The sequence below is a fragment of the Chrysemys picta genome, chromosome 1 (assembly GCF_011386835.1).
Source record: "Chrysemys picta bellii isolate R12L10 chromosome 1, ASM1138683v2, whole genome shotgun sequence".
In the NCBI taxonomy this organism is placed as follows: Eukaryota; Metazoa; Chordata; order Testudines; family Emydidae; genus Chrysemys; species Chrysemys picta.
In genome coordinates, this window is record NC_088791.1 from 122,752,777 (window position 1) to 122,777,063 (window position 24,287).

At 44.4% G+C, this 24,287-nt stretch overlaps 2 protein-coding genes across 17 annotated transcripts in view; one reads left to right on the forward strand and one right to left on the reverse strand.

Moving 5' to 3' along the window:
* Positions 1–24,287, reverse strand: part of ITPR2 (inositol 1,4,5-trisphosphate receptor type 2) — a 337,706-nt gene that overhangs the window by 252,766 nt on the left and 60,653 nt on the right. For all 14 annotated transcript variants that reach the window (XM_065569077.1, XM_065569053.1, XM_065569071.1 and 11 more), the window contains exons 3-9: positions 20,175–20,290; positions 18,549–18,635; positions 16,022–16,180; positions 10,949–11,047; positions 10,332–10,415; positions 7,847–7,993; positions 6,254–6,349 (exon numbers count right to left, since the gene is read on the reverse strand). In XM_065569077.1, the coding sequence (XP_065425149.1) occupies positions 6,254–6,349; positions 7,847–7,993; positions 10,332–10,415; positions 10,949–11,047; positions 16,022–16,180; positions 18,549–18,635; positions 20,175–20,290 (788 nt within the window). The remainder of the gene's footprint in view (positions 1–6,253; positions 6,350–7,846; positions 7,994–10,331; positions 10,416–10,948; positions 11,048–16,021; positions 16,181–18,548; positions 18,636–20,174; positions 20,291–24,287) is intronic.
* Positions 21,819–24,088, forward strand: LOC135975903 (myb/SANT-like DNA-binding domain-containing protein 2). Of its 3 annotated transcripts, XM_065569132.1 has the most exons (3): positions 21,819–22,524; positions 22,732–22,809; positions 23,519–23,570. In XM_065569132.1, exons 1-2 carry the CDS (start codon positions 21,948–21,950, stop codon positions 22,764–22,766), a joined length of 612 nt encoding a protein of 203 aa, XP_065425204.1. In that variant the 5' UTR covers positions 21,819–21,947; the 3' UTR covers positions 22,767–22,809; positions 23,519–23,570. The 3 variants fall into 3 exon arrangements, with proteins under 3 accessions (XP_065425204.1, XP_065425194.1, XP_065425199.1); XM_065569122.1 differs by lacking the exon at positions 22,732–22,809 and having other exon boundaries at positions 23,519–24,088; XM_065569127.1 differs by lacking the exon at positions 23,519–23,570 and having other exon boundaries at positions 22,732–22,913.

Consider the following 24,287-nt stretch of genomic DNA (forward strand, 5'->3'; position numbering starts at 1 on the left):
ATGGTCCCCTGTATAATATGTCTTAGCACATTCGCTTCAGTCATACCAGACTTTCTGTCTCTCCTAAGCTATAGCTAGATTATCTCAGGTGACCCACATGATCTCAATGAGTTTTCCTTGAAGGTGAACAGGTATTTCACCACTGACTCCCACTCCAGAGAGGATGTACCTTCCCACTCAGCCCTCATTAAGTCTAGGAGAACAATACCCTCCTCCCATGGAGTGGATTGAAAGAGGAGAATCCTGTGGCTTCCTAGAGAACCTCATGATAGGCAAATAGCAGGTAAGATAAACATTTATCCCAGTCACCAGGGTGTTAGTCCACAGAAATGTTCATCGTCATTTTAAGGGTTCCATTAAATCGCTCTACCAGCCCCTATGTCTGGGGGGTTGGGAGATTACCAGAAGTGCTGAACCCCACATTTCTCCCAAAGACCTCCAAATAAGGCAGACAAATTTCACACTCTGGTCAGAACCTCATGGGGAAACCTGACCCAGCTGAATATTTCTAGCAAAGCATCAGTCACATTGTCTGCCTCTATAGAGGACAGGCCTAGTGCTTCTGGTGGGCAGATGGGGTAATTTACTAGCACCAAAAATACACTTTTTCCATAGCCAGGTAACTTTGCTAAGGGGACCACAATGTCCACAGCAACCCTCTGAAAGGGTTCCTCTAGAATGGGAAGGAGGGATTAGGGCAGCCTTACCCTTGTCCTGGCCCTCCCCCGTGCTCTGGGATAAGTCACAAGATTTACAGTATTTCTGTACTCAAAAACCCAGGCCAGTGGAAATCCCGGAGTAAGTGCATGTATTCCCCAGTGCCCTGAAAAGGATACATCATAGGCTAGGCTGAGTAGCCTAAGTCAGTACTTTTGTGGTGCTACCAACAGTCTCAACACTCCTAGGGGGACCTCCACTCTACAGAACAGTCCCTGATCCCCCCAGAAACATTTCTAAGTGCCCTCCTGTCCCAGGGCGATAAGGGAGTGAGCTGCAGCCACCCTAGGTTTTTCTAGAGTAGGGTCAGTCAATTGTTCCTACTTGATTTGCAGATCAGAAGCTGGGAGGCTAGGCTCAGCCTGCTCCTTGGGACTCGCTTCCCCACCTCTGAAGTCAGTTTATCAGCAGGACCCAGCTCAACCCTAGGGCATGCACTCACGGTGTCAGGCAGCAGCACAGAGCTGCCTCTCCACCTGTCGGCTTTTTGTCAGGGGTGCTGGAATGGAGGGTCCAGGGGGCCACGACTCCACCACTTTTTGCCTGCCATAAGGGCGAGCGAAGGTGGAAGGGGGGGTTGGTAGTTGGCAGAGAGGAGTGAGTGGCAGGCAGGGCCTCGGGGAGGGGGGGGGGAAAAGAGGTGGGGCTGGGGGAGGGGCCACCATTTGGGTATCGGTTGTGCCCCCACTTCTTGGGAGCTTCTGGTGCTCCTAGCTGTTGTGTAATTACTCAGAGCCAAAAGTAGAAAACAAGTGGCTTGGGGCCAGGATTCCCCAACAAGACCTCTACCAGCAGCTGGGAGTGCACGCCAACATCCTTAGGTCCCTGACTGTCACCCAGTTTCAGATAGATCTGAGTTGCCAGGACTTGGAAAGAAGGTTCCCATTATCCCTGAATAGTTAAGAGTCTATAAGGGATAGCTAGTGGTCCACCATCTCTGGGAGCACCAGAGTTACTTCAGTCCAGTATCTCTCAGCTTTTTCCCCCCAACCACCTCAACCAGGAAAGAATGTTTTGTTGAGTCCCCTTTGGGGGCTGAAAGAGTGAGATTTACTGACTGAACCATCAAGGCCAGATCTGCTTCTGCTATAGGTGGGGTCACTGCCACTTGCCAGCACTGCGGGTTACCACCAGCCCCTGGTCTATCCGGGCCCATATAGTGTATCGCCTTATGACTATTCTTGTTGCAATAAAACCATTTCAGATCCCCAGATTCCTTTCTGGAGACCCAGTTAGGGTTTGCCTCCCCCCAAGTCTGTGTTTAGTCCATTCTCCTTCAGGTCCCGGTTGGGGTCAGCTTTTGCTTGAATTTTTTAATCAAACTCAGGTCGACTATCCACATATTGGTTGGCCATGTCGCAGCTAGTTTCGTTTCTAAGGTCCTTGTCTGTTAACAATGATTTTTAGGTTGCGGGGGGTGGGAGTGTCAAAGTTTGTAGAATTGTTCTAAACCCATTAATTCATATGCCTCATCGACTATGGTAAACTCCCAACCAGTTCCCCAGTTTGTTACACAACTCCTAATTGGTTTGACACCTCAGCATAGGTTATATGCCCCTTTTCTTTTCTTTTTTTTTTAAACTCCCTGAAACCTTCTCCTACATGCTTCAGGGGTCAGTTTAAACTTTCACAACAAGGGTTGTTTATATGCCTATAAATTAATCTTTATAGTTCCTGTAACAGGGTGCACTCACCTCTTCTGAGCTCCCGCTCGGCCGAGTGCACACGCGTGTACACTCTCTCTCAGTTTGTTTCCAGGGAGGGAGCCCTGGGGCATTGCTCCATCCCAGAGCAGGGACAACACCTTTGCCCTCTTGGGGCTTCCTAGCTACAGCTCTCCAGCTGGGCCACTATAGTTCAGTTCCCCCTCTGGGGTGCCTCAATGTACAGGCCACTTCCCCACACTGGCTAACGGGGGCTGGGGGAGACCCGGGCCAACCCACTACTCCAGCTCCCAGCCCACCAACCCTGTAGATCGCAGCCATCTGCTGAGTCCCTTTAACTATGTTGCACAGCTTCTCTAATTCCCTGGACCACTTCCCCGCAGCCCTGCGCCAGCTTCACCCTGACCTCAGGGCCTTGTCCTAATGGAGTCCCGGCAACCAGCTCAGGGCTCCTTCTCGCTCTCCCCAGCTTCTAGTAGCACTGCCCTGCCCGGGGTTCTGTAGCTGTCAGCCACTCTAGACAGCTTGAAGGACCCTCTCCACTGCCCTCTTTTGGGGTGGGGTGTGGCAGGGCCTGGTATATTCCGTCACAGTCCCCTATGTCCATACGGTTGAAAACACCTAGGGCCTTCTCCGACAGCAATGGAGTCAGATACCGTACCAAGTCCTCCTGCCCCCTTGCTCAATTTACACCCCATTTTGAAATCCATCCTTCTTACCCCTTCCTAAAGCAGGGAAATAATTTGGAGGCAACCCAGCTGGAATAGGCATATGGAGTCTGCCTCCACCTACTGGAGCAGAGTTTTGCTGGTGCAGTCTCTCCATACTGAGCTGATATTGACGCTCCTTCTCTCTCTCTGTCTCTCTCCCCTCTTCCTAGTGGTCCTCTCTCTCTCCTCATGCTGATGCTGCTTCTCCTGGTCTGCTCTCTCTCATTCCCAGTCTGCAAGCAGCTGGGCTTCCAGATGCAGTTTGTCCCTCTCCAACTGTAGCTTCTTTTGCTCTGTCAGTCTGTCCACAATTCCTACCGCAGCGGTGCCTTCAGTCTGGATGCAGCATGGTTGCAGCCTCTGACAGCCTCCTCACTGCTTCCCTTTAGGGAGGTGTCTCCAAGAGTTCCCCTTGCCCATTGGATTCTCTGCAAGTGGACTGGGCATTCCCTGTATTCCTTCACAATCATTCCTTTTCCGATCCTCAAAGTATATCAGTAGATCAGATTGCCCAGCTGTGCCTTTGTCCATTCCTCAGCGTTGAGCTGCCTTTCTTTGCATTTCTCAACCAGCTGACTTTTTTAAGCTGTTCATAACCTATTTTCCCCCACATCTCTATTTTTGCTATCCCTTTCCTGAAAAGATGAGGATTTTCTCTGTGCTTTTCCTTTCTACACTGCTCGCATTCAGTGCTGCTGTTGGCACTTTACTGGCAATTCCCTATTGTCATAGACAGCACACGCTGCCACTATATATGTCACAGTTTCAGGATTAACTTGCACCATTGCTCTCCCTCCTGGTCTTCCTTGAGGGCTAAGGTTTCAGACTCCCAGCCACCACCTATCTCGGGCAGAGACCTATGTCTCTCCCCCTCCAGACCAGGGATTTAGACTTTCAGTCCCTCTGCACCTCACTGTGATTTCCCCAGCAGATCTGACCAAGGTCCAGCACCTGTGGTTAACCTCTCTCCAGAAGATACAATAGTGTGTACCAGTAATCAAACAGCCTTCACAAAGCAAAATATGTTTATTCTGAGGGTAAAAAGCAGTACAGAGAAAACAAAAACAGATAAAAAAACCTTCCTATACTTGTGCTAAAAGCTTACCAGGGGCCACGCATCAGCCTTATGGGCCCTTGTAAGCCAAAGTCCTTCCAACCCTTCTGCAAAGGTTTCTCCCCACTCCCCTTGAACAGAGAATCCTGTTTACTGAATCAAAAAAAGCCCTGTGCCAATTTAAACTCAGCCTTTTTATACCAAAACCCCTTCTGTGGCTGTTGGTCCTTGGAAGACCCAGTATCTGCAAGCCAACGCAGAGGTGGTACCTCTCTGAAGGTGTTCACAGTGTCAATGATTAGCCTTAATCGCCCCCTGCTGTTTGTAGTTCCTGGAGGAGCTGTAGTAACCCTCCCCAGAGTAGCATAGAATCACTGGTCCACAATGATACATAAACCATCCATAAACTTAATACAGTTTGGTCCCCAAAGACACTGCAGGTGCTTGCAATATCTGTCTCAGGTACCTTGCTCCACATTCACCCAGACAGGGAGTTTAGGTTTACCAGAGTCCCGGTTATACTATGCACGGTTTATATCAGAGCTGTTTAAAAGGTTACTAACTTCAACAGCTCTTAAAGTAAAAATAGGACTGGTATCTTAATGTCCTGGGGAGAACACTCTTCGTATTCTTGACCTTGGTTTGGCAATAACTAGATATGAGAATGCTCCTGATAATCCACAACTGGTCTCACTCTGAACTCAGTGCATGTCATGACAGGATTCTGTGAGTTATGGCAGTAGTGTGTAGATATAAGGACTTGTCTACACACAGAGAAGTGGTTTAACTTACAGTGGTTTAGTTCAAGCAGTACAACCTGTGTGTGGACTCTCTCATATTGGTTTAAAACTGGTTAAATGAGTATAGCTTGCACGTGCACATTTACAAGCACAAGCTAGTTTGCAAGCACAAGCCAAATTGATATAAGCCAGGTTTAAATTGATGTGAATGTCCACACATAGCACTGCACTGGTTTAACCAGATCAATATGAAAATCATATCAGTACAATGTCACATGTACAACCAGGCCTAAAATGGAGCAGATAAACATGATCAATAAAGCTCATAACTACTTCAATAAGACAAACTCAGGATCACAACTGAGGAAGCTTCTCAGTAACTGCTCTCCTCCAGATTTTTCCAGATGGTTTTTGTTTTGGGGGAAGGGAAGGAGGGGGGACGTGTGTGTGGGGGGGGGGGGCAAGATATTTTGTTGCTTTTGGGTGGCAGGCAAAACACCACATCAGAACCCACCCCCCCCCCAAAAAAAAAAAAATTGTGGAATATTCTGGTAGGTGTTTGGGGGGGATTTTTTGTGGGAGCAGGGGGTTATTGCTCAAAATTCAAAGTTAATTGAATTTTAGAAAACTTCAACCAGGTCTAATGACGACATATTGCCGTGATACAAATACCAGGATATCATGACATAACAAGTCTGCCCCTCAAGACAAGCTCTTACAGCGCACAATTCTAAGATACCTCGGGCCAGATTCTCAGCTGGTGTAAATCGATGTCGTTCCATTAACTTTACATCACCTGAAGATCTGGCCCCTAGTTTTCATTAGTGTGATGGAAATCTTTTTCAACCCAAAAGAGTAAAAAAAAAAAAAAAAAAAAAACCAACCACACCTAAGGGCTTCTCTTTTGTCAGCACAGTCTACAGAAGCTGCATTACTGTCCCTTCTCCCATTTCTTTGATCCGCCTCAGTAATTATCCTGTGTTCAGTTGAACTCAGAAAGCTTTAATCTGTATGCAGCTGTCTGGGCCAGCAAAAATTAGTATTTGACTTATCCTAACAACATTCCCAAGACCAAGTAGAAGCAAGAACACCGAAATAAAAAAAAAGCAACCATCTTAAATCAAAATATAGCAATCAACATCAGTAGGGTTTGCACTGGTGTAACTGGTGACAAAATCTGACCCAACAGTGAATGACACAGTTGAAACTAAAGACAGAAGTTGTCCTAAACCAGCTTATATTTGTCCAGTAATAGAGAATATTCTAGCAGTTCTGAATTAGAAGAATGCACAGCACAAGGTTGCCTGGTATGTGGGGATCTCATCCAGTTTTGTTACATGCTTCCAATTATTTAGATGCTGTTCTTACCTCTGCAGCTAAGTAGTTCCCAGTGGCTAGATGTTTAAATCTAAACAGGCTATTCCATTGTCCTGCCCCTCCACGGCATGGATCATGATGTACAACCTACAGACAGAAATACAGATTATTAGTCATACCAGCCATCATGAGGACCACATAAAAATACCTACCTCATGGACAATACAGCCCATTCAGAGAAACTGCTATCTTCATTATGCTGAAATACTAATTCTACTATAGCTATTGGGTTGCCAACCCTCCCGGATTGCCCTGGAGTTTCCAGAAATTAAAGAATGTGATGAAACCTCCAAGAATATGTCCAACCAAAATTGGCAACCTTAATAGCTAATGCGGTCAATATTCTGTACAATGTAAATTCATCATGGAATGATAAAATATTTTACTACAGGGTGAAATTCTGTGCTTACACTAAATCTGCCACGGATCATAACTACTTACATTTATATTTCACTGCTTGCAAGAAAATGTGCCGCCTATAATGTGTGAATCTAGAGTTACTCCATTGAATCCAACAGAGTAAATGGCACTACTCCACATTTACATGGGCATTACTAAAAGCAGATTACACTGTGTCTCCTTCTCTTATTAAAAATTTCTGTTGCTGAAAGAGAAGTTGGTCCAATAAAAGCTATTACTTTAGCCATCTCGTCTCTCTCATATCCTGGAACCAACACAGCTATACCACCAATACAAACAATATAAACTGCATAGCACTTTTTTTTTGCTAATTATCAGGCTGTTCTGGATATAGGACACCAGGATAATTACATTCTGTCTGGCCAAATCTCCTCAGTGTCAGTTGAGCTGGCCAGGGTATTCTTTCCTTTATGTCTTCCACTGTTTTGTAGTGTTACTTACTACTTTCCAGTTTGGCATTGCCTTTTTTCTCAGTAATGAGTTAAGTGATCCCTAGATATGCAGGGCCCACTCCTGCAGTTCCTACCCAGGCAAAAATGCGGGTTTGACCAAGTAAGAAGCCTTTTGTTTTCACAGTGTAACGTTTGTCTAGCAGTTTGGGATCCTTGCACACTGTGGAAGTAAGGTTCTAAGACATATCAATTGCCCCTATTCTTCTATCAAAAACAAAAACTCCTGCTAATCTAGGCCCTAATTCAGCAAAGCCTTCCTATTCAGCAAAGCCTTACTGTAAGCACAGGCTCTGCTGAAGAGGAATGGACTCAATCAATTTGCTGAATCGGGGCCGTACTCTATTGCCATGTGTCATTAATGGCAAATATGTGCATCCCGTGAGATTCCATATATACCTATCTTGGGTCAGATTCAGGAGAAGCAGTGTCACTGCATTGACTTTGATAAAGTTGCACCATTTATGCCAGGTCTGAATTTGACCCTCCATTACTTTGCTTCTGTGCAGCTACATATACAGCAAGAAAAAAAATCTTCTCTCCCACATGACTGTAGCAATAAAGCATCTCTTAAGTGTTCATCCTACACACACTGCTTCATAAAAACAAGAATAATTACTGGGAGGTATATGGTGATACCAAATGGCCAGGAATGATGCATTTTTACTGAGTACTGTCCTTTGCATCCTAAAATATTTATAACAGGCAAAAATACCTCTATTTCCCACAGTGCTTTAGAACTTGTTGCAGAAGTGGCTGACTGACGCAATGTTGTACGAAGGAAAATATGTTGTTTCTTCTCATATTCATCACAGGTCAGAAACTTCTCTTGTTCTGCATGAAAGAGTCTAACAACATCCCCCTAAAGGAACAGGAAAGGGAAGTATTACCAAATGGAAGACAAGGTGATTGGAAATGTTGGGCCAGAATCTGAGCCATATGAATCCACTGGCATCAACAGAGTCCACATTACTTTTCACTTGAGTAAGTGGGACCTTTGACTTTTTTTTTTCCCTGTTGCTGGGGCCTCATGGAAAGGGGAGAAGACATCTTGGTTTTGTAGGCTGTAGACAGGCTACTGACTTGAAAGTCTATTCTTATCGAAACCCTGTGAAACATTAATGAAAATAAAATCTATTTCAAAGCAGGACAATGAAAAGATGACTAGTCAACTTTGGGGTAATTTTTAAGTTTAAGGAATTTTTTTAATTGGTTTTCTAACTATGCTTAATCAAAAATAGTGCTTGGTGAAAATGAATAGCTGACAGCACACTCGAGAAGTGTGAATAAGGCATATTGTAACCAGGGGTTGTACAAGCTTCCCCTTCACACAGTTCTGCCAATGCACCTCAACACAGACAGCAATACCCAGTTATTCCTGTCCTAGGCCTTTTCTAACACAGATTGCTAATTATGCTGAATTGAGCATTGGTGCTGTGATGATGGAGAGTCACATTCACTGCAGAGCTTGCCAAATCGCAAGGCCTCAACCCAATCCTCATTTGCCTTGAAATCTTCGATGCTTTTGACCCTATTGATCATATCCTTCTTAACCACCTATCATCATTTGCTTTTGCAACTCTGTGCTCTCCCAGTTCTCCTTTCGCCTATCTGGTTGTTCCAGCAATGTCTGTTTCAATGGGGCCTTCTCCTTCTCCCCCATCATTTCTGGTAGTGGAGAGGGGGCTTGGCCCTCTTGTCCTCTCTCCCCACTTTTTCTTTAGGGGATCTCATTGGCTCACCTTTCTTCAATTACCATCTTTATGCTCCATTCCTGACCTGTCCTTCTCATCTCAGCATGTCTCTCCCCGACGTTTCCTCATGGATGTCTTACCGTCAATTGGAACTAAAGCTGACTAAAGCTGAACTTTGGATCCAATCCTCCACAGTCTTATACTTTGTGTGGTCGTTTACACCTCTGCCAGATGCATGTAAACTTCTAGAAATTCTGATCGGGCATCATGTCAAGTGGCCTCGGAACAAGTGTAAATTACTGCATAAGGTTCCAGGGTGGGGGAGGATCAGGACCTTGGTCCCTCCCCGCCAAACTTGACACACTCCCTGTGCTTTCTCTGTCCGCCCTGCTACTCCATGTTAACTTTGGCCCCTCCCTCTCCTTTGCCCCACACATCCAAGCTGCATTGAAGTCACACTACTTCCTCCTCCGCCACAATTTTTAAAGCTTCCGCCTTCTCTCTACGCCCACCCAGCTCAAATTCTTATTCCAGCCTCACCACTCCCATTGTAACTACTACGACATCCTCCTCTCAGCACTCCCTGGCACCTGCATTGCCCTCCACCTTTCGAGGTCAACATCCTTGCCTGTCGTAACCCTTCTTTCACTCTGAATCCCTCCAGCGGTTTCCCCTTTTCCACTGCATCAGACTATCTTCTTGCCCTCACTTCATAAGTCGACCCCACCCTACTTATTTGTTCAAGTGTGTTATACTGCTCCTGTGTCCTGCCCCCTCTGCTATGCTAACGATGCCAGTCTCCAGCATCTGCTTCTTCCACAGGCATCTTCCTGCTGTCCTCCACCTCTCCCGTAAGCATGAAACACCCTCCCCAAACAGTTCTGTAAGCACCTATTCTTTCCTCCTTCACATTCCTCCTCAAAACCCACTGCCACTATGAAATTGCCAGTTGATAATGGCTAGTTTGGGAGCACGTGGGGACTGGTGATATTAATTTATTTAAAATAAAATTAAGCGATTCAGAGCCCACAAGTTGTGCACAACATTCACTTTTATAGCAGCAGCATCTTATAACCGGTACTCCCACCATTCATGCCCCACTCCCTCCTACTACCTGTTACAATCGCTTTCTGCATCTTGGCTGAAACTAAGAGGGGGAAGCTGTTCAAGGCAGAGGTTTCGTCATGTGTTTGTACCATATCTTGCCCTGGGGGTCCTCAATTTTGATGGGGGCCTTTGGGATATACTACAATACACATAAAAATTTCAGATTATTCAACAGTAAGCCAGTATTCTTCCTTTGCATTTTTATATAGGACTGGTGTGGGACACTGGTGGAGGATCCTAGATAATGCAAGATAGCTATGGTTGTTCCTGTAAGGTGGTTTTCCGGTTCTAGTTCTTTGTAATATTTCTCCTAGGTGCAATTAACCTGAATATGGCATAATTGTTCCAAATTTTAAAATTAAATACAAACAAAATTACAAAAATGTGACTCATACTTACTCCTTTAAGAACGTCTTCTCTGTAGCAACTGTATTTCATGAATAAAGTTATTTTCCAGCTTGTGTTGCAATTAACAGCATTTACCTGTTAAAAATATATACACACCTATAGGTTGAGGGTTTGTTTGTTCTTTTAACACGGATTTAGTCTTTTTAATACATAAAATGGTACAGTAAGATCTTTTTTGTTCTGGGCAACGGGGTCCTGGTCCATGACAAGGGTTCCCATCTAATACAGTAACACTAATAAATAATGATGGGTGGCAATGATGATGGATATAGAGTGGCCCAAATGTTTATGACTGGTTATAGTGCTTACTAACAGGAGAGCCTAAAGGCCTGATCCTGAGAGGTGCTAAACACCTGCCTCACGCATTGACATCAGTAAGAGTGTCAGGTACCCAACCGCTCCCAGGAAGCTGTCAGTTCCTTGCAGAATCAGGCATGTTTTGCTTTTAGGTTGTCAAGTAGCTGGGCCATTCTCTCAGGGGTAGTATCAGCAGTGTTAGAGTTGGTGTATGCTGCTGGCTTTTAGCCCATGCGGGAGCTGAGCATACCAAAAAAGGAGGAAGCGTTCACATTCTGAATTGCCAACTATCCCGCTTTTGCTGAACTCACCTCTTTGCAGCCTGGATTATCTAGAAGCTCTATATTGCTGGCATGCAGAGGCTGCCCCGCGTTGACTGGCATCAGTACAACTTTGTCTCCCACAACTATCTGGAGGCCAGAAATAAATGTCAAGTTAGTCACATGTAATTATCCAATAAAATGGAGCAATGCTACATTTTTTAGGGCTCAGCTCAGATGATGCTCTTGGACCTTTGCTTGGCCAACTTATTCTGAGGACAATTCAGAGACCATGGAATTTTTTTCAACCAGATAAGCAAGTACATCCTCCAGCGAGCGGCTCAAGTTCAAAGTGTCATCCCAACAAGTTTCAGCACGCTCAGTGAGCTTGCTGCTTGATTCAGTAGGCATTGGTGGGTGGAAAAGTGGCCCTATGAACCTATCAATTCCAGGTCTGTAAAAACAAACCAATCCAGATAAAAACTGCATTAACTGCTCTTCGTTCCCATGCACTGCCAGTCAGATGGTAGGTAAAACTTGGGAAAATAGTCCAGAAATTGTGAGGAAGATCCCTCTCCAGCCCTTGCTATCAATAAAAATTCTCCATCATTAGGTCTTTGATTTCACAGCAGCCTTAGAGGCTTGGGGCCAGGGTGTTTTGTTTTGTTTTGGGGTAGGGGGGCAACATCAGATCAGCTTAAGTGAGTGGCTGTGGCCCAACCCCAGGTGTGATCTGACTTAGAGCAGCCTAAGGAGTACTCTAACTTACCCCAGCTGGCTATGGGCCCTAAAGGATCATATACCAACTGAAAGCAAATTATGGTCTGCCCCCCTGTCCTGAAAGGCACCTACACAATGGGTGGTGGTCATCACAGATGCCAGCTATGCCAACTGACGGATCCCTCCCTACTGGAGGAATTGCCAGCCAGTCAGCTACAGCCAGATTCCACCTCTTGTGCACTGCCTGAGCTGCACAAAACAGCCAGATCTGGGGAAAACAGTCTCCAACCTAAAAAACAACAGATTTATGTGACAAGAATTCTACTCAAATCTAACAGAGGAAATACTTTAAATCCAAGTAAAATAATACTATTAGCCCTGCTCAAACTTTGGTGTTGATTCTGGGATTTGGTTTTGGTGTTCACAGCAAGTCTAAGCACGCATATAGGCAAAAACTAGGAAGTGACTACTAAAAACTGTGATCCGTGTCCTGAGAAATGCTGCGAGAGCCATGCTTTTTTGGAATGCAAACACACAAAGTTGATTTCTGCATTTGCTAACTTAATGCAATTGACACCACATTGGGCCAAATTCATCCTTCATGTCACTCCACTGAAATCAAAGCTAATGAATTTGGCCCATTGGTGGTGCGGGGTGAGGGGGGGTGAAAACAAGTTTCCAGTTGTTTAACAATAGTTAAATAAATACCGGTAACAAAACAAGGTGTCATCATGCTCAGAATACATGTCAAAATCCTAGCAGATCCAAAACAAAAAAGTTTACTAAAGGAATCCAAAACAAGGATGAAAAAAGTGCCTTTAAAGTGCATTACTTATGCAATACATTCCTGCATGCCATGCTTTATACAGACTTTACTTACACCATGTAAGAAGTTAAGATCAGACAATTCATTAACCAAAATAAACCATCAGGCTTGTATCCTGCAGAATTGAATCAGGACTTCAAAATCCATTGAAAGTACAGCTGGATTATAACAACAACAAAATTACTGAGCTAACACAATCAAGCATCCCATTTTAAAAAAGGTATTATTCATGAGAACTAACAGCTGATTTTATATGGGGGTGGGAGGGCCAGAAGTAAGGAGTGGCACACAGCTGTGCTGACCCAGGCAAAGATTTGGAAAGGAACTAACTCCTACAAACACCTGAACTGGTTTAGTTTTATTTCCCACTCTCACTTTGTGGCAGTAATTAATTAACGAGTCCCTGGTCTAAACTCTTTCACTTTCCAACCCAAATAGGTATCTTCTAGGGTTTGATGCAATTCACCATTAAGTCAATAAGAATCTATCCTTTGACTTTAATGAGAGCCTAACTATGTCCCTATAATCTCTGGGCCAGATCTCAGGATGCAAAGGCTATGGAAAGCTGATTTAACAGGGCATCTGAAGCCTCCTCTTGCAAAAAGCAATCACCAGTTCTATGCAACCCTCCTCTGCCCAGCCCCCTGGTGCAGAGGATGTGCTGGGAGTGGCAGAAGCCATGCCCAGAACACATTGTACTCTGGCAATCTTGGGCCAGCAAAATGGCCCCTAGGGGGCCACTGCTGCTGTGGTAATTTAGAGCAACCCTGAAGTCCAATAGGAGTTTGGAGTAACTTCACCCAGGGCCCGCTCCAGGCACCAGCCTGGCGAACAGGTTCTTGGGGCGGCCGCTCCGGAGAGGGGTGGCACGTCCAGCTATTCAGCGGCAATTCGGCGGATGGTCCCTCACTCCCGCTCGGAGCGAAGGACCTTCCACCAAATTGCTGCCGCAGATCACTATCGCGGCTTTTGGGGGGGGGGGGGCTGCTTGGGGCGGCCAAAACCCTGGAGCCGGCCCTGACTTCACCTACTGAGATACTACTATAATTAGATCAGACAGATGGATTAGGCCACTATTCTGCAGACTTCTGAGCACCAACTGTGAGTGGCTGTGCATATCCATCTCCCTTGGCTTATCACAATACCACACACAAAACAAGTTTAATTGGCAGAGAGTCAAAATCAGCAGTCAATAAGGAGTTAATCCTGCACTAATTGTAGTCAGTGCGAACTTTGCCATTCACTTCAATCGGAGCAGGTTCTGTCCTTACCAGTCAAATCTCCTATAGAAGTCAAATGGAGCTTTATTTGATGGAGGACTGCAGAATTGGGACAAAACTACTATCAGTTTCTAGAACATCTACCTAACTGGATATTAATAAATGAATCCAAACTAGACTGCTAGAATGCAATAAGTAATATGGTTCAATCATGGTGCCAAATATCTATGGAAGTGCTCCAAAGAAGTCAGTGTAAGATCAAATTAAAAATCTTTTTTTATTATTATTATTATTATTAAAAAGAAAAATCTCACAATTCTAAGCAGCCACTATTCTAAACCACGAGGGTAATATTTACTTATGCTAACTGAAAATGTGTTGAAATGCAAGTAGGGCATAGGCCTTTAGCTAATATGAAGCCTAAACTTTAGGCCTAAAGTTAAGTTTGTTAGTATGAGTGAATAAAAAGGTATTAATAGTAGTGACTCAAGGCATAACCTTGGGTCATGTAGTAAATATGTTTTTGTTTTAACCGGTTTTAGCAAGTGTTGTAGGGGAATTTTTGGATCTTTTGGAATATTGATTGACACAAATGATAATTAGAATGTTGTTTGATATTAATAGCCAAAAAAGAAGATGATGATATTTTGGTTCTGAGGTTCTGATAATTAAATACGGCAGCTGAAGAACACACATGGTAAAAAGGTGGATTTAATATATTATAATTTACTATAAATAGGGTAGCTTCCAATTTATGGAGCGTTCCATACATCATACAGAGCTTAAAGGAAGGACCCAACACCCATTCCTTCATCAAGGGACTGATCACCCATTAGTGTCTTTTCATCTTAGAAATGTGAGCATAAATGCAGAGTTCAGTTGTTAGACTGTACTTCTTTAAAACATGCTTGCTTTAGTTTTATCATATAATAAAATATGAATTTCATCCTCATTGTGTCACTCACAGTTCTTAAACTGAATTTAAATGTATTACCTATAACCAAATCAAGGATCCAGCCTTGGGTTTATATTATTTTTGAATTTTGCATCCAAACATATTAATGGGAAAATCTGAATCAAAGATTACAGCAAGGGTAGGCAACCTTTCAGAAGTGATGTGCTGAGTCTTCATTTATTCATTCTAATTTAAGGTTTTGCGTGCCAGTAATACATTTTAACATTTTTAGAAGGTCTCTTTCTATAAGTCTATAATATATAACTAAACTATTGTTGTATGTAAAGCAAATAAGGTTTTTAAAATGTTTAAGAAGCTTCATTTAAAATTAAATTAAAATGCAGAGCCCCCCCGGACTGGTGGCCAGGACCCGAGCAGTGCGAGTGCCACTGAAAATCAGCTCGCGTGCCGCCTTCGGCACGCGTGCCATAGGTTGCCTACCTCTGGGTTACAGTGTGACCTATTAGACAAATCAAATACATTGTAACGACTCCCTCTAGCATACTTTATCAATATTTTCATAAGAAACTATTGTGGTCTAAGAAAGTACTACTGTACGTGGCTACTGCTGATGAGAGATTTGCTTAGCACTCCACAACTGAAGAGCCGGCCCAGGAATCCCCAGTCAGGTCTGCAATGTGAAGCTGCCAAACCCGGAACTTGGCCCTCTCAGAGGTGGATGTGAACTGGCATAGTGGATGTGGATCATGATTTAAGGAGTGAGTTTCAAGCTTAGGACACAATTCTCTTAGATCTGCAGTCATGATCTCTACTTACATTCTATCTTTAACTAACATGCAAGACTCGCCTGGACTCAATAGTAGGATCATACTCGATAGAGATGGAAAGGACCCACCTGATTATCAAATCCAATTCCCTCTCAGAGTTAGGCAAAGTTTTCCTGAGAGGGTATAAGGAGTTCAATGCATGGAAAAAGTGCAGCATATTTGCTAGAGATCTGCTCTATGGACTTGAGAACAGAATTTTGCCCTATATGCTGAATGTTCTTGCTTTTTGTGAGTTCATTTCAGAATCTACCGGCTCTTTTCCTAGATCATCCACCCCCTCCCCCCCCCCCCCCAATGTGCAACAGGATGTACTCAGTTGGTGTAAATCAGTGTAGCACCACTGATGTCATTGTTACACCAATTTACACCAGCTGACACTCTTACCCACTGTGCATCACCAGTGTAGAACCAAACCCAGGACGTTATCTTCCCTCTGGCATTTGAGGTGACATTATATATTTATGTACTGTATATTCAGCAAAGACATTGTTTAGAAATAATTCTGTGTGCTTTTTGAGTCCTGACTTATACCATTAACTACAAAATTCTTCTTCTTCTTGCATCCCTTTACTTTCTCCCTAAACAACTTAGTTGAGATTCAGTATTTTCACCTACATTGTCACCTTCGCTCCTCAGCTTCCAAAACGGCTGGATGTAAAACCAGGACCCCTCGTTCCCTGCAGCATCCAGAGACACCCGCATAGCATTCTTCTCCAAGAGAGCTGGTAACCTCTTATTGACGGTGAGATATTTGTTGCTTTTTATGTGCAGTAACTGTCAATAAAACAAATAATTAGGGTTCCTTCTGCCTTTCTGTCAGGGGTTTATTTAAAAAGCTATTGGCAATTTTTCATAACAAAAATCGAACTAGAAAAAAAGATTGAGGTACATTAGAATAAACCAAGGAAATATTTCTTGTATATGATCCTAAAGAAAACAGTGTAGTGATCACTTATGTGGCATATAGCATATACACCTTGCTCACAGTCTGGCCAGTGCAAGGTGCCAATCCAGACCAGTGAGGGGTGGGACCATCACCCTCCCCCTGTAACCTTAGGTGCCTCACAATGCTTTGCTGCTGTAGCTGCCAACCTCAGCCTCTCACCAACAGCCTACCAGCATGCAGGTCACACCCTGAATGTCTGTGTGCTAGACAGCCCTGCTTCAGCACCTTTGATCCCAGCAGCCCCCCCAGCAATTTCCACCAGCTTTGGTTACAGCCAGCAAAGAGACCCCAACACACTTCCATTCCTGCTGGCTTCCCCTGGTATATAAATGGGGCTTCCATTGTTTTGATCCTACCATGCTTAATTTACATAGAAGACAGGTAAATAGCTTTCCCTAGACCTCCTCCCCCATCCCCACTTCCGTCTGGGCAGGAACTATTCCTTGCTTTGCTCAGCCACACACTTTAAAACATAAGATCAATAAATATCCATAATTCCTCTTACAGTATTAATAACTACATTTTACAATCATATTAATCACCAGTGTGTTACAAGCATTCATAAAAGGCCTTATATGTAGGGCCCTATCAAATTCAGGGTCCACTTTGGTCAATTTCACGGTCATAGGATTTTAAAAATCATAAATGTTATGATGTCAGCTATTTAAATCTGAAATTTCACAGTGTTGTAATTATAGGGGTTCTAACCCAAAAAGGAGGTTGGGGGCATGGGGCGCAAGGTTATTGTAAGGGGGGTTGCAGTCCTGCTACCCTTACTTCTGTGCTGGTCCTGGCGGCAGCAATGCCTTCAGAGCTGGGCAACCAGAGAGCGGTGGCTGCTGGCCAGGATCCCAGTTCTGAAGGCAGAGTCACCGCCAGCAGCAGCACAGAAGGATGGCATGGTATGGTATTGCCACCTTTACTTCTGCGCTGCTGCCTGCAGAGCTAGGCCCTCAGTCAGCAGCCGCCGCTCTCTGGCCGCCCAGCTCTGAAGACAGCACATAAGTAAGGTGGCAATACTGCTACCCCCCTAAAATTACCTTGTGACCCCCTGCAATTCCCTTTTGGGTCAGGACCTCCAATCTGAGAAACTTTCTTCCCAGTGAAATCTGTATTGTCTAGGGTAAAAGCACACAAAAAACCAGATTTCACAGAAGGAGATCAGATTTCATGGTCCGTGATGTGTTTTTCATGGCCATGAATTTGGTAGGGCCCTCCTTATATGATACACTAATATTGTATTCAATCCGTTGATTCAATTGCTTACTATTTGAGGTTTAGAACCCCCCTCCACCATCATTATAGCTCAGATAAAGTTTCTCCTCCCTGCTGGGGTGTAGCCATGCTGTTTCTTCCCCCCGCCCTCCCTTGTTAGCTTGATAACTGTGTTGATCTGATTTGTAAATATATTTCCATGATCTTTCAAAAGTACTTTAGAAGTAACTGCCTAGAGGTGAAACAACATTCCTTTGCTTAGGGTGGAGTAACTCCTGTTTGACTGGCAAACACATTTTATGAATTATGATTTCAGTTTATGTCTGTAACTTTGCATCAGTTGTTTGCACCTAACATTACACAATGATATTAGCAGGTGAGTTATGAGTTTTCCAATGACATATTACACAACATCTCTTAGATACAGAGTATAACAACAGTGAGTTGGGATACAATGATCAGGCAAGTTGAAACTCACCGCTAGAGATCCGGGTGCCCTTTGCCCTCTTCCCTGGGACTGTTCTTAATGTCACTACCCCTTTAATGAGATCATTCAACTATAGGCCCCCGTATGTTAAGAAAAGGTTTTACTAAGCTTGAGAATATAACATCTTTCACATTTATGTCAAGAAGGAAGAATGACTCCTGTGATTTAAATGAAGTTGCATAGCACTTTTTCCAATGATGATATCAACGTATATCATGGAAATGTATATTTACATCCATGTTCCAGACTAAAGTAACAATAACTACATATTGATAAATACGATCGTGGCACACCATTAGAAAATGAATATACACTACTTCTGGTATTCTTTAAAAAAAGAAAAACACAGTATAACACCTTTTACCAAGTTTTGTTTATCTGCTCTGTGACAACCAGAATTGCAACATTAGTTTCATGTTCCCAAGAACCCCTGACATGAAACATCTGTTTCCCTTTCAGCTCTGAGAGACTGCAGATGCATCTCAGTAGCTTACCTGTATGACATTGCTATATTTTACGATTTCGCCCAACAACTTTCTGTTCTCGCATTCATTCTGCTTCTGCTCCATTTCTGCTGCATGCTGTAAAAGAATCATTTATTTCAATAGGAAATCAATATTAGGATTCAGCTATTGGGATGGTGAGGAAGTAAAGGAAATGGCATCACATTAAAAATGCCTTCTTCAATTTACAGCTGTTACTGCACTATTGATGTAAACAATTTAGCACCAGTCTCTTGCTGCATCATAATTTTGTGCACTATAAACACACAGATGCCATACAATCATTCAGGGCTTATATTCCCCAAAATAAAATGATTCATAGTTTACGGATCATGTCCTAGCTGCATGCTATTTTAGAAGTTCAATAACAAGAAATATATTTCCTGGTGCTTTATGTCAGCCTGAATTTTGGAGGGGGAAAAAAAAAAAAAAAAAAAAAAAGCAGTTCCACCTTCCCATCTTCTCCTTTAAGATTTGAAATGTTAAACAAAAACAAAAAACAAAAACAAAAAAAAGCATAAAATATATGGACAGTATAAACCAAAACACTTCTGGTTATATCAGAAAAAACTTACAGGAAAAAGAATTGCACAGTAATAATGCCACTTATATAGTATGTTTTACCCAAGATTCTCAAAAATATTTTAAAAAACTTTAAAGAATTAAATCTTTGCAATACTGTGCTAAGTTTTAGTGAGTGATTTTATAGATGCTTGAGGCCCTGATTCTACAACGTGTGGCATGCTGCTGTACCCACACAGACCCACCCTCCCCCTCCCGACTTTAATGGGACTCTGCTCAAGTGAAGCATTCAGCTCAAAAAATACATGTTCCAGGTTCAGAGTTTAAAGTGATTTACTCAAGGTCAAACAGAGTCAGTGGCAGAGGTGGGTATAGAACCAAGGAGTGCTGACTCCTAGTCCCCTGCTCTATCTACACCACCTTCCATTGGAGGTTTTCTTCATTGCTTTTAGAAAGTAGCATTGAGTGCTGTCCCTTCATTGTGTGAAATTATGTCTACAGGTAATCACGTTTCACCCAGCCATCATCATCCCTCTGATTCTGTTGTTTGTGCAGACCCTTTTTCAGTAATAGAGGAACCCTTTCCTCATATCCAGTGTTTGATGCACAGGAGGAAGTATATGGTGTCCAATGACAATTAGGTGAGAAAGTGCCACCACCTAGACTGAAGGCAATAAAAACAGCCTTACTGGAGATATTTCAGGCTGAAGGTGTGGAAAAAGGTTCTCTAAGTGTCCCTTTGCCTGACTCCTAGAATTCAGACCTAAAATGACACAGTAAATTAAAAGAAAGGGCTGCTCCTATTAAGTCAGTTATTTGATAAATGAATATTATGTCATGGGAGTCCCCAGTGCTTCACACAATAAGTAAAGATACAATCCCTGTCCCAAAGGACTGACAATCTAAGGCAGGACAGACAGGATGTAAAGGGCAACACTGCCGGTCAAGGAGTAGGAGGGTGGATGAAGGGGTACATAAGGAGGGTTGCTATAGTAGCATAATACTCATCCAATGGCAATTCTCCAGGTATTTGTTGTTGTTTCATTCTATTGTAATTCTACCACCGCCTACAGATTCAGATAACCTGTCTCTTACTTGTAGTTTCTTAAGCAAGGCTGCTTCTGTATGGTTTCCTTGTTTGGCTTGTTTAGCTTTCCAGTACTGCTTCTGTGCAGAATATCGGTTCATAGGACACACCTTGAAAAGGCAATCTGCAGAAAATTGAAAAAAATACCTATAAAAGTGATGTTGAAAGATGCTTCCCTTATTTGTCTGGGTGGGGATCTTTTGTTTTGTTTTTCCAGCAATGCCTAGATACCACAATGTCTGGGCATAGATTAGATTGAAAACATTCTGACAGTAATGAAACCATAAATGTGGGGGAAATAGCTGAGTCAACCATAAATCTTTCAATGACACCTACACCCTCCCACTCAGCGCAGGTTCTCTGAACACCCAATGCAGGGCTGTAGGCCATAAGCCTGCAAGAAATGTGCAAGCTTCCATGCTTTTTCCCCCTTTATTCTTCTTTGCTCTGGTATGGCTTTATGTATATGTTGACTGAACATGTGTGACTTCTGAAACCCTGAGAATATGTGCCCTACTTTTTGACTTCAGCGATCTGCTCCTCCTATCCTCTTGGCAGTGCTAAAATAAAAAATTATGGCCTCTCAGATGCAAGGAATATTAGGAATTTTAACACTGTGTTCAGTTCCATGTGTGCTTTCCTCAAGGTTGGTTAACAAGACGGTATCAAAGGAACAAAAGTTGCTCTCCAACCTAAGGTTTCTTAACACCTAGTGGAGATAGAACGTTACATATAAAAGTCACAAATGGTATCTACTCATTACTCCATGGTAGCAGGGTTGGTTACAGGGCATTTTGCTGCTCTAGGCAAAATGGAAAATATACACAGACTATACACGACAATACCGCAGTTACATACACAATAAACATTTTTTACTGACATCAGTAATGACCTATCTTACACAGCCCCTCTAACAATATGATATGAGCATCTCAGAACCTTTGGTGTATTTAGCCTCACAAGATCCCTGTGAGACAGAGAATTTCTATCTGGCATTAGCCCCATTTCACAGATGGGAAACTGAGGGAGAGACAGACTAAATGAATAGTCTGAGGTCACGCAGGAAGTCTGTGGTGGGGCAGAAAATTAAATTCTGGCTCTACAGTCCAAAGTCAGTGTCCTAACCACAGGACCACTCTTTCAGCAGACTAGCACAGCCAACATCACACAGCACAGTGTATTCTCTAGTACTAGTAAATTACAGTAGAGCTTAGAGGCCTCCGTTAAGAATAGATCCCCTTTATGCTAGGTGCTGTACAAATCCATAATAAGAGGTATCCATTGCTCCATAGGGTTTACAATCAAAATAGACAAAGCAGAAAAGGGGCAGGAGAAAGGGACTTTTTCCCCATTTTATATATGGGAAAGAGGCACAGAGAGATTAAGGCCTGGTCTACACTAGGCGTTTATGTCGAAGTTAGCGCCGTTAAATCGAATTAACCCTGCACCCGTCCACACTGCGATGCTATTTAGTTCGACATAGAGGTCTCTTTAATTCGACTTCTGTACTCCTCCCCGACGAGGGGAGTAGCGCTAAATTCGACATGGCCATGTCGAATTAGGCTAGGTGTGGATGGAAATCGACGCTAATAGCTCCGGGAGCTATCCCACAGTGCACCACTCTGTTGACGCTCTGGACAGCAGTGCGAGCTCGGATGCTCTGACCAGCCACACAGGAAAAGCCCCGGGAAAATTTGAATTTGAATTCCTTTTCCTGTCTGGCCAGTTTGAATCTCATTTCCTGTCTGGACATCGTGGCGAGCACAGCAGCACTGGCAACGATGCAGAGCTCTCCAGCAGTGATGGCCGTGCAGTCTGGGAATAGAAAGAGAGCCCCAGCATGGACTGATCGTGAAGTCTTGGATCTCATCGCTGTGTGGGGCGATGAGTCCGTGCTTTCCGAGCTGCGATCCAAAAGAAGGAATGCAAAGATCTACGAGAAGATCTCTAAAGACATGGCAGAGAGAGGATACAGCCGGGATGCAACGCAGTGCCGCGTGAAAATCAAGGAGCTGAGACAAGGCTACCAGAAGACCAAAGAGGCAAACGGACGCTCCGGATCCCATCCCCAGACATCCCGTTTCTACGAGGCACTGCATTCCATCCTCGGTGCTGCCGCCACCACTACCCCACCAGTGACCGTGGACTCTGAGGATGGGATACTGTCCACGGCCGGTTCCTCAGACATGTTAGGGGACGGGGAAGATGAGGAAGGAGATGAGGAGGGCGAGGCAGTTGGCAGCTCTCACAACGCTGATTTCCCCGACAGCCAGGATCTCTTCATCACCCTTACAGAGATCCCCTACGAAGCGTCCCCAGCCATTACCCCGGACACAGAATCTGGTGAAGGATCAGCCAGTAAGTGTTGTAAACATCTAAACATTTATTTTTAACAAAACAGGAATATTAACAATTAAAAGAATGGGTTGTTCATGATTAGTGTGCCCTAGGCGCTTAACGGTTTAGTAAGGGGCAGTGCAAGTTTTGAAAAGAAATCTAGCAATGTCCGGTTTTCAGTGATTGTCCTGCACAAGCCGCTCTACTGTGTATTCCCTGCTACTGCAGCTACAGTAAAATGCGGTCTATATGTGCGGGGATAGAGCAGTAATCCTCCTGGGACATCTCGATGAAGCTCTCCTGGAGGTAACTTGAAAGCCGTTGCATGAGGTTCTTGGGGAGAGCGGCCTTATTGGGTCCTCCGAAGTACGACACGTTGCCGCGCCACGAGATTATCAGGTACTCGGGGATCATTGCTCTGCACAGCAGGGCGGCATACGGCCCTGGTCTTTGGAGGCTTTCCCGGAGCATTCTCTCTTTGTCGCTCTCGGAGATCCTCATCAGGGTGATGTCGGCCATGGTGACCTGCTTTTAATTAGGTAGGGGAATGTTAGTGTTGGGACTGCTTTCCCGTTCCTTTACAGAACTGTCACCGCTGGTTTGCAGCCACGCGGTGGAGGCGGGAGAGGGGCAGCCGAAAGGGATCATTCCCGGGGACAGCCGCGAGGGGGTGGGACAGGGGCAGAGTTCCCGCTTGCCGGATTGCTGGCAGCAGGGACTGACATTGATTTAAATGTGAAATGAGGCCAGTGGTAATATAAAAGTTTTAAACTGCCACAAGTGTACGGCTTACCATGTCTGCCTGCAACAGAAATTCCGTTGTGCTGCCTCGCTTCTCAAATGTGCTGTTCAAGACCCCAGGCACTGAATGCGAAGGCCGAGAATTCGACCTTGTGCTGAGTGCGCATGTGAAAGGTGCTGTGCATGGTCTTGTTCACAGAGAAAGACTATGTTCTTTGTTCACAACTACATTTATCTTTCAGAGGAATTCACTCCCTTTTTCCCATTTCCACAGCCCCGTCTGCGACTGTCTCACAACCTAGCCTGGAATCACACTCCCAGAGGCTAGCACGGATTAGGCGTAGGAAGAAGAGGACACGGGAGGACATGTTCTCTGAGCTTATGGCCTCTTCCCAAGCCCAGGCAGCACAGCAGACCCAGTGGCGGGAGAACTTGACCCGAATGCACCAAGCCAACATGGATCGGGAGGAGAGGTGGCGGCAGGAAGACCAGCAGGCGACTCAAACGCTGCTTGGACTACTGAGGGAGCAAACGGACACGCTCCGGCGCCTTGTGGATGTTCTGCAGGAACGGAGGCAGGAGGACAGAGCCCCGCTGCAGTCCATCTCTAACCGCCCTCCCCCGCCACCAAGTCCCATACCCACCTCACCCAAAGTGCAAAGAAGGAGAGGCGGCAGAGTCCCTGCTAACTCTCACTCCACCCCTGCAGAGAGCTCTAGTAGCAGAAGGCTCTCATTTCCCAAAATTTGAAAAGTTCTTTCCTTCCCGCCTGACACAAGCCCACGTCCAAGTTTCACCTCCCAATGCCATGTGTAGTTGATAATAAAAAATTCGTTTCTGTTAACTACTGTTTCAATCATGTTCTTTTGGAGGAGGAGGGGAAAGGGGGTTGGAAATTGGACAGGACAGTCTCCTTTGGCAGGGTACATAGTCGGGGGCAGGCACAGCAGCAGGGCACATACACAGTGCAGTGATGCAGTGACTAGTTGCCCCGGTTAGTCTGGGAGGTTGTTTTGATGTAATGTTGGGGGGGGGGGGTTGCT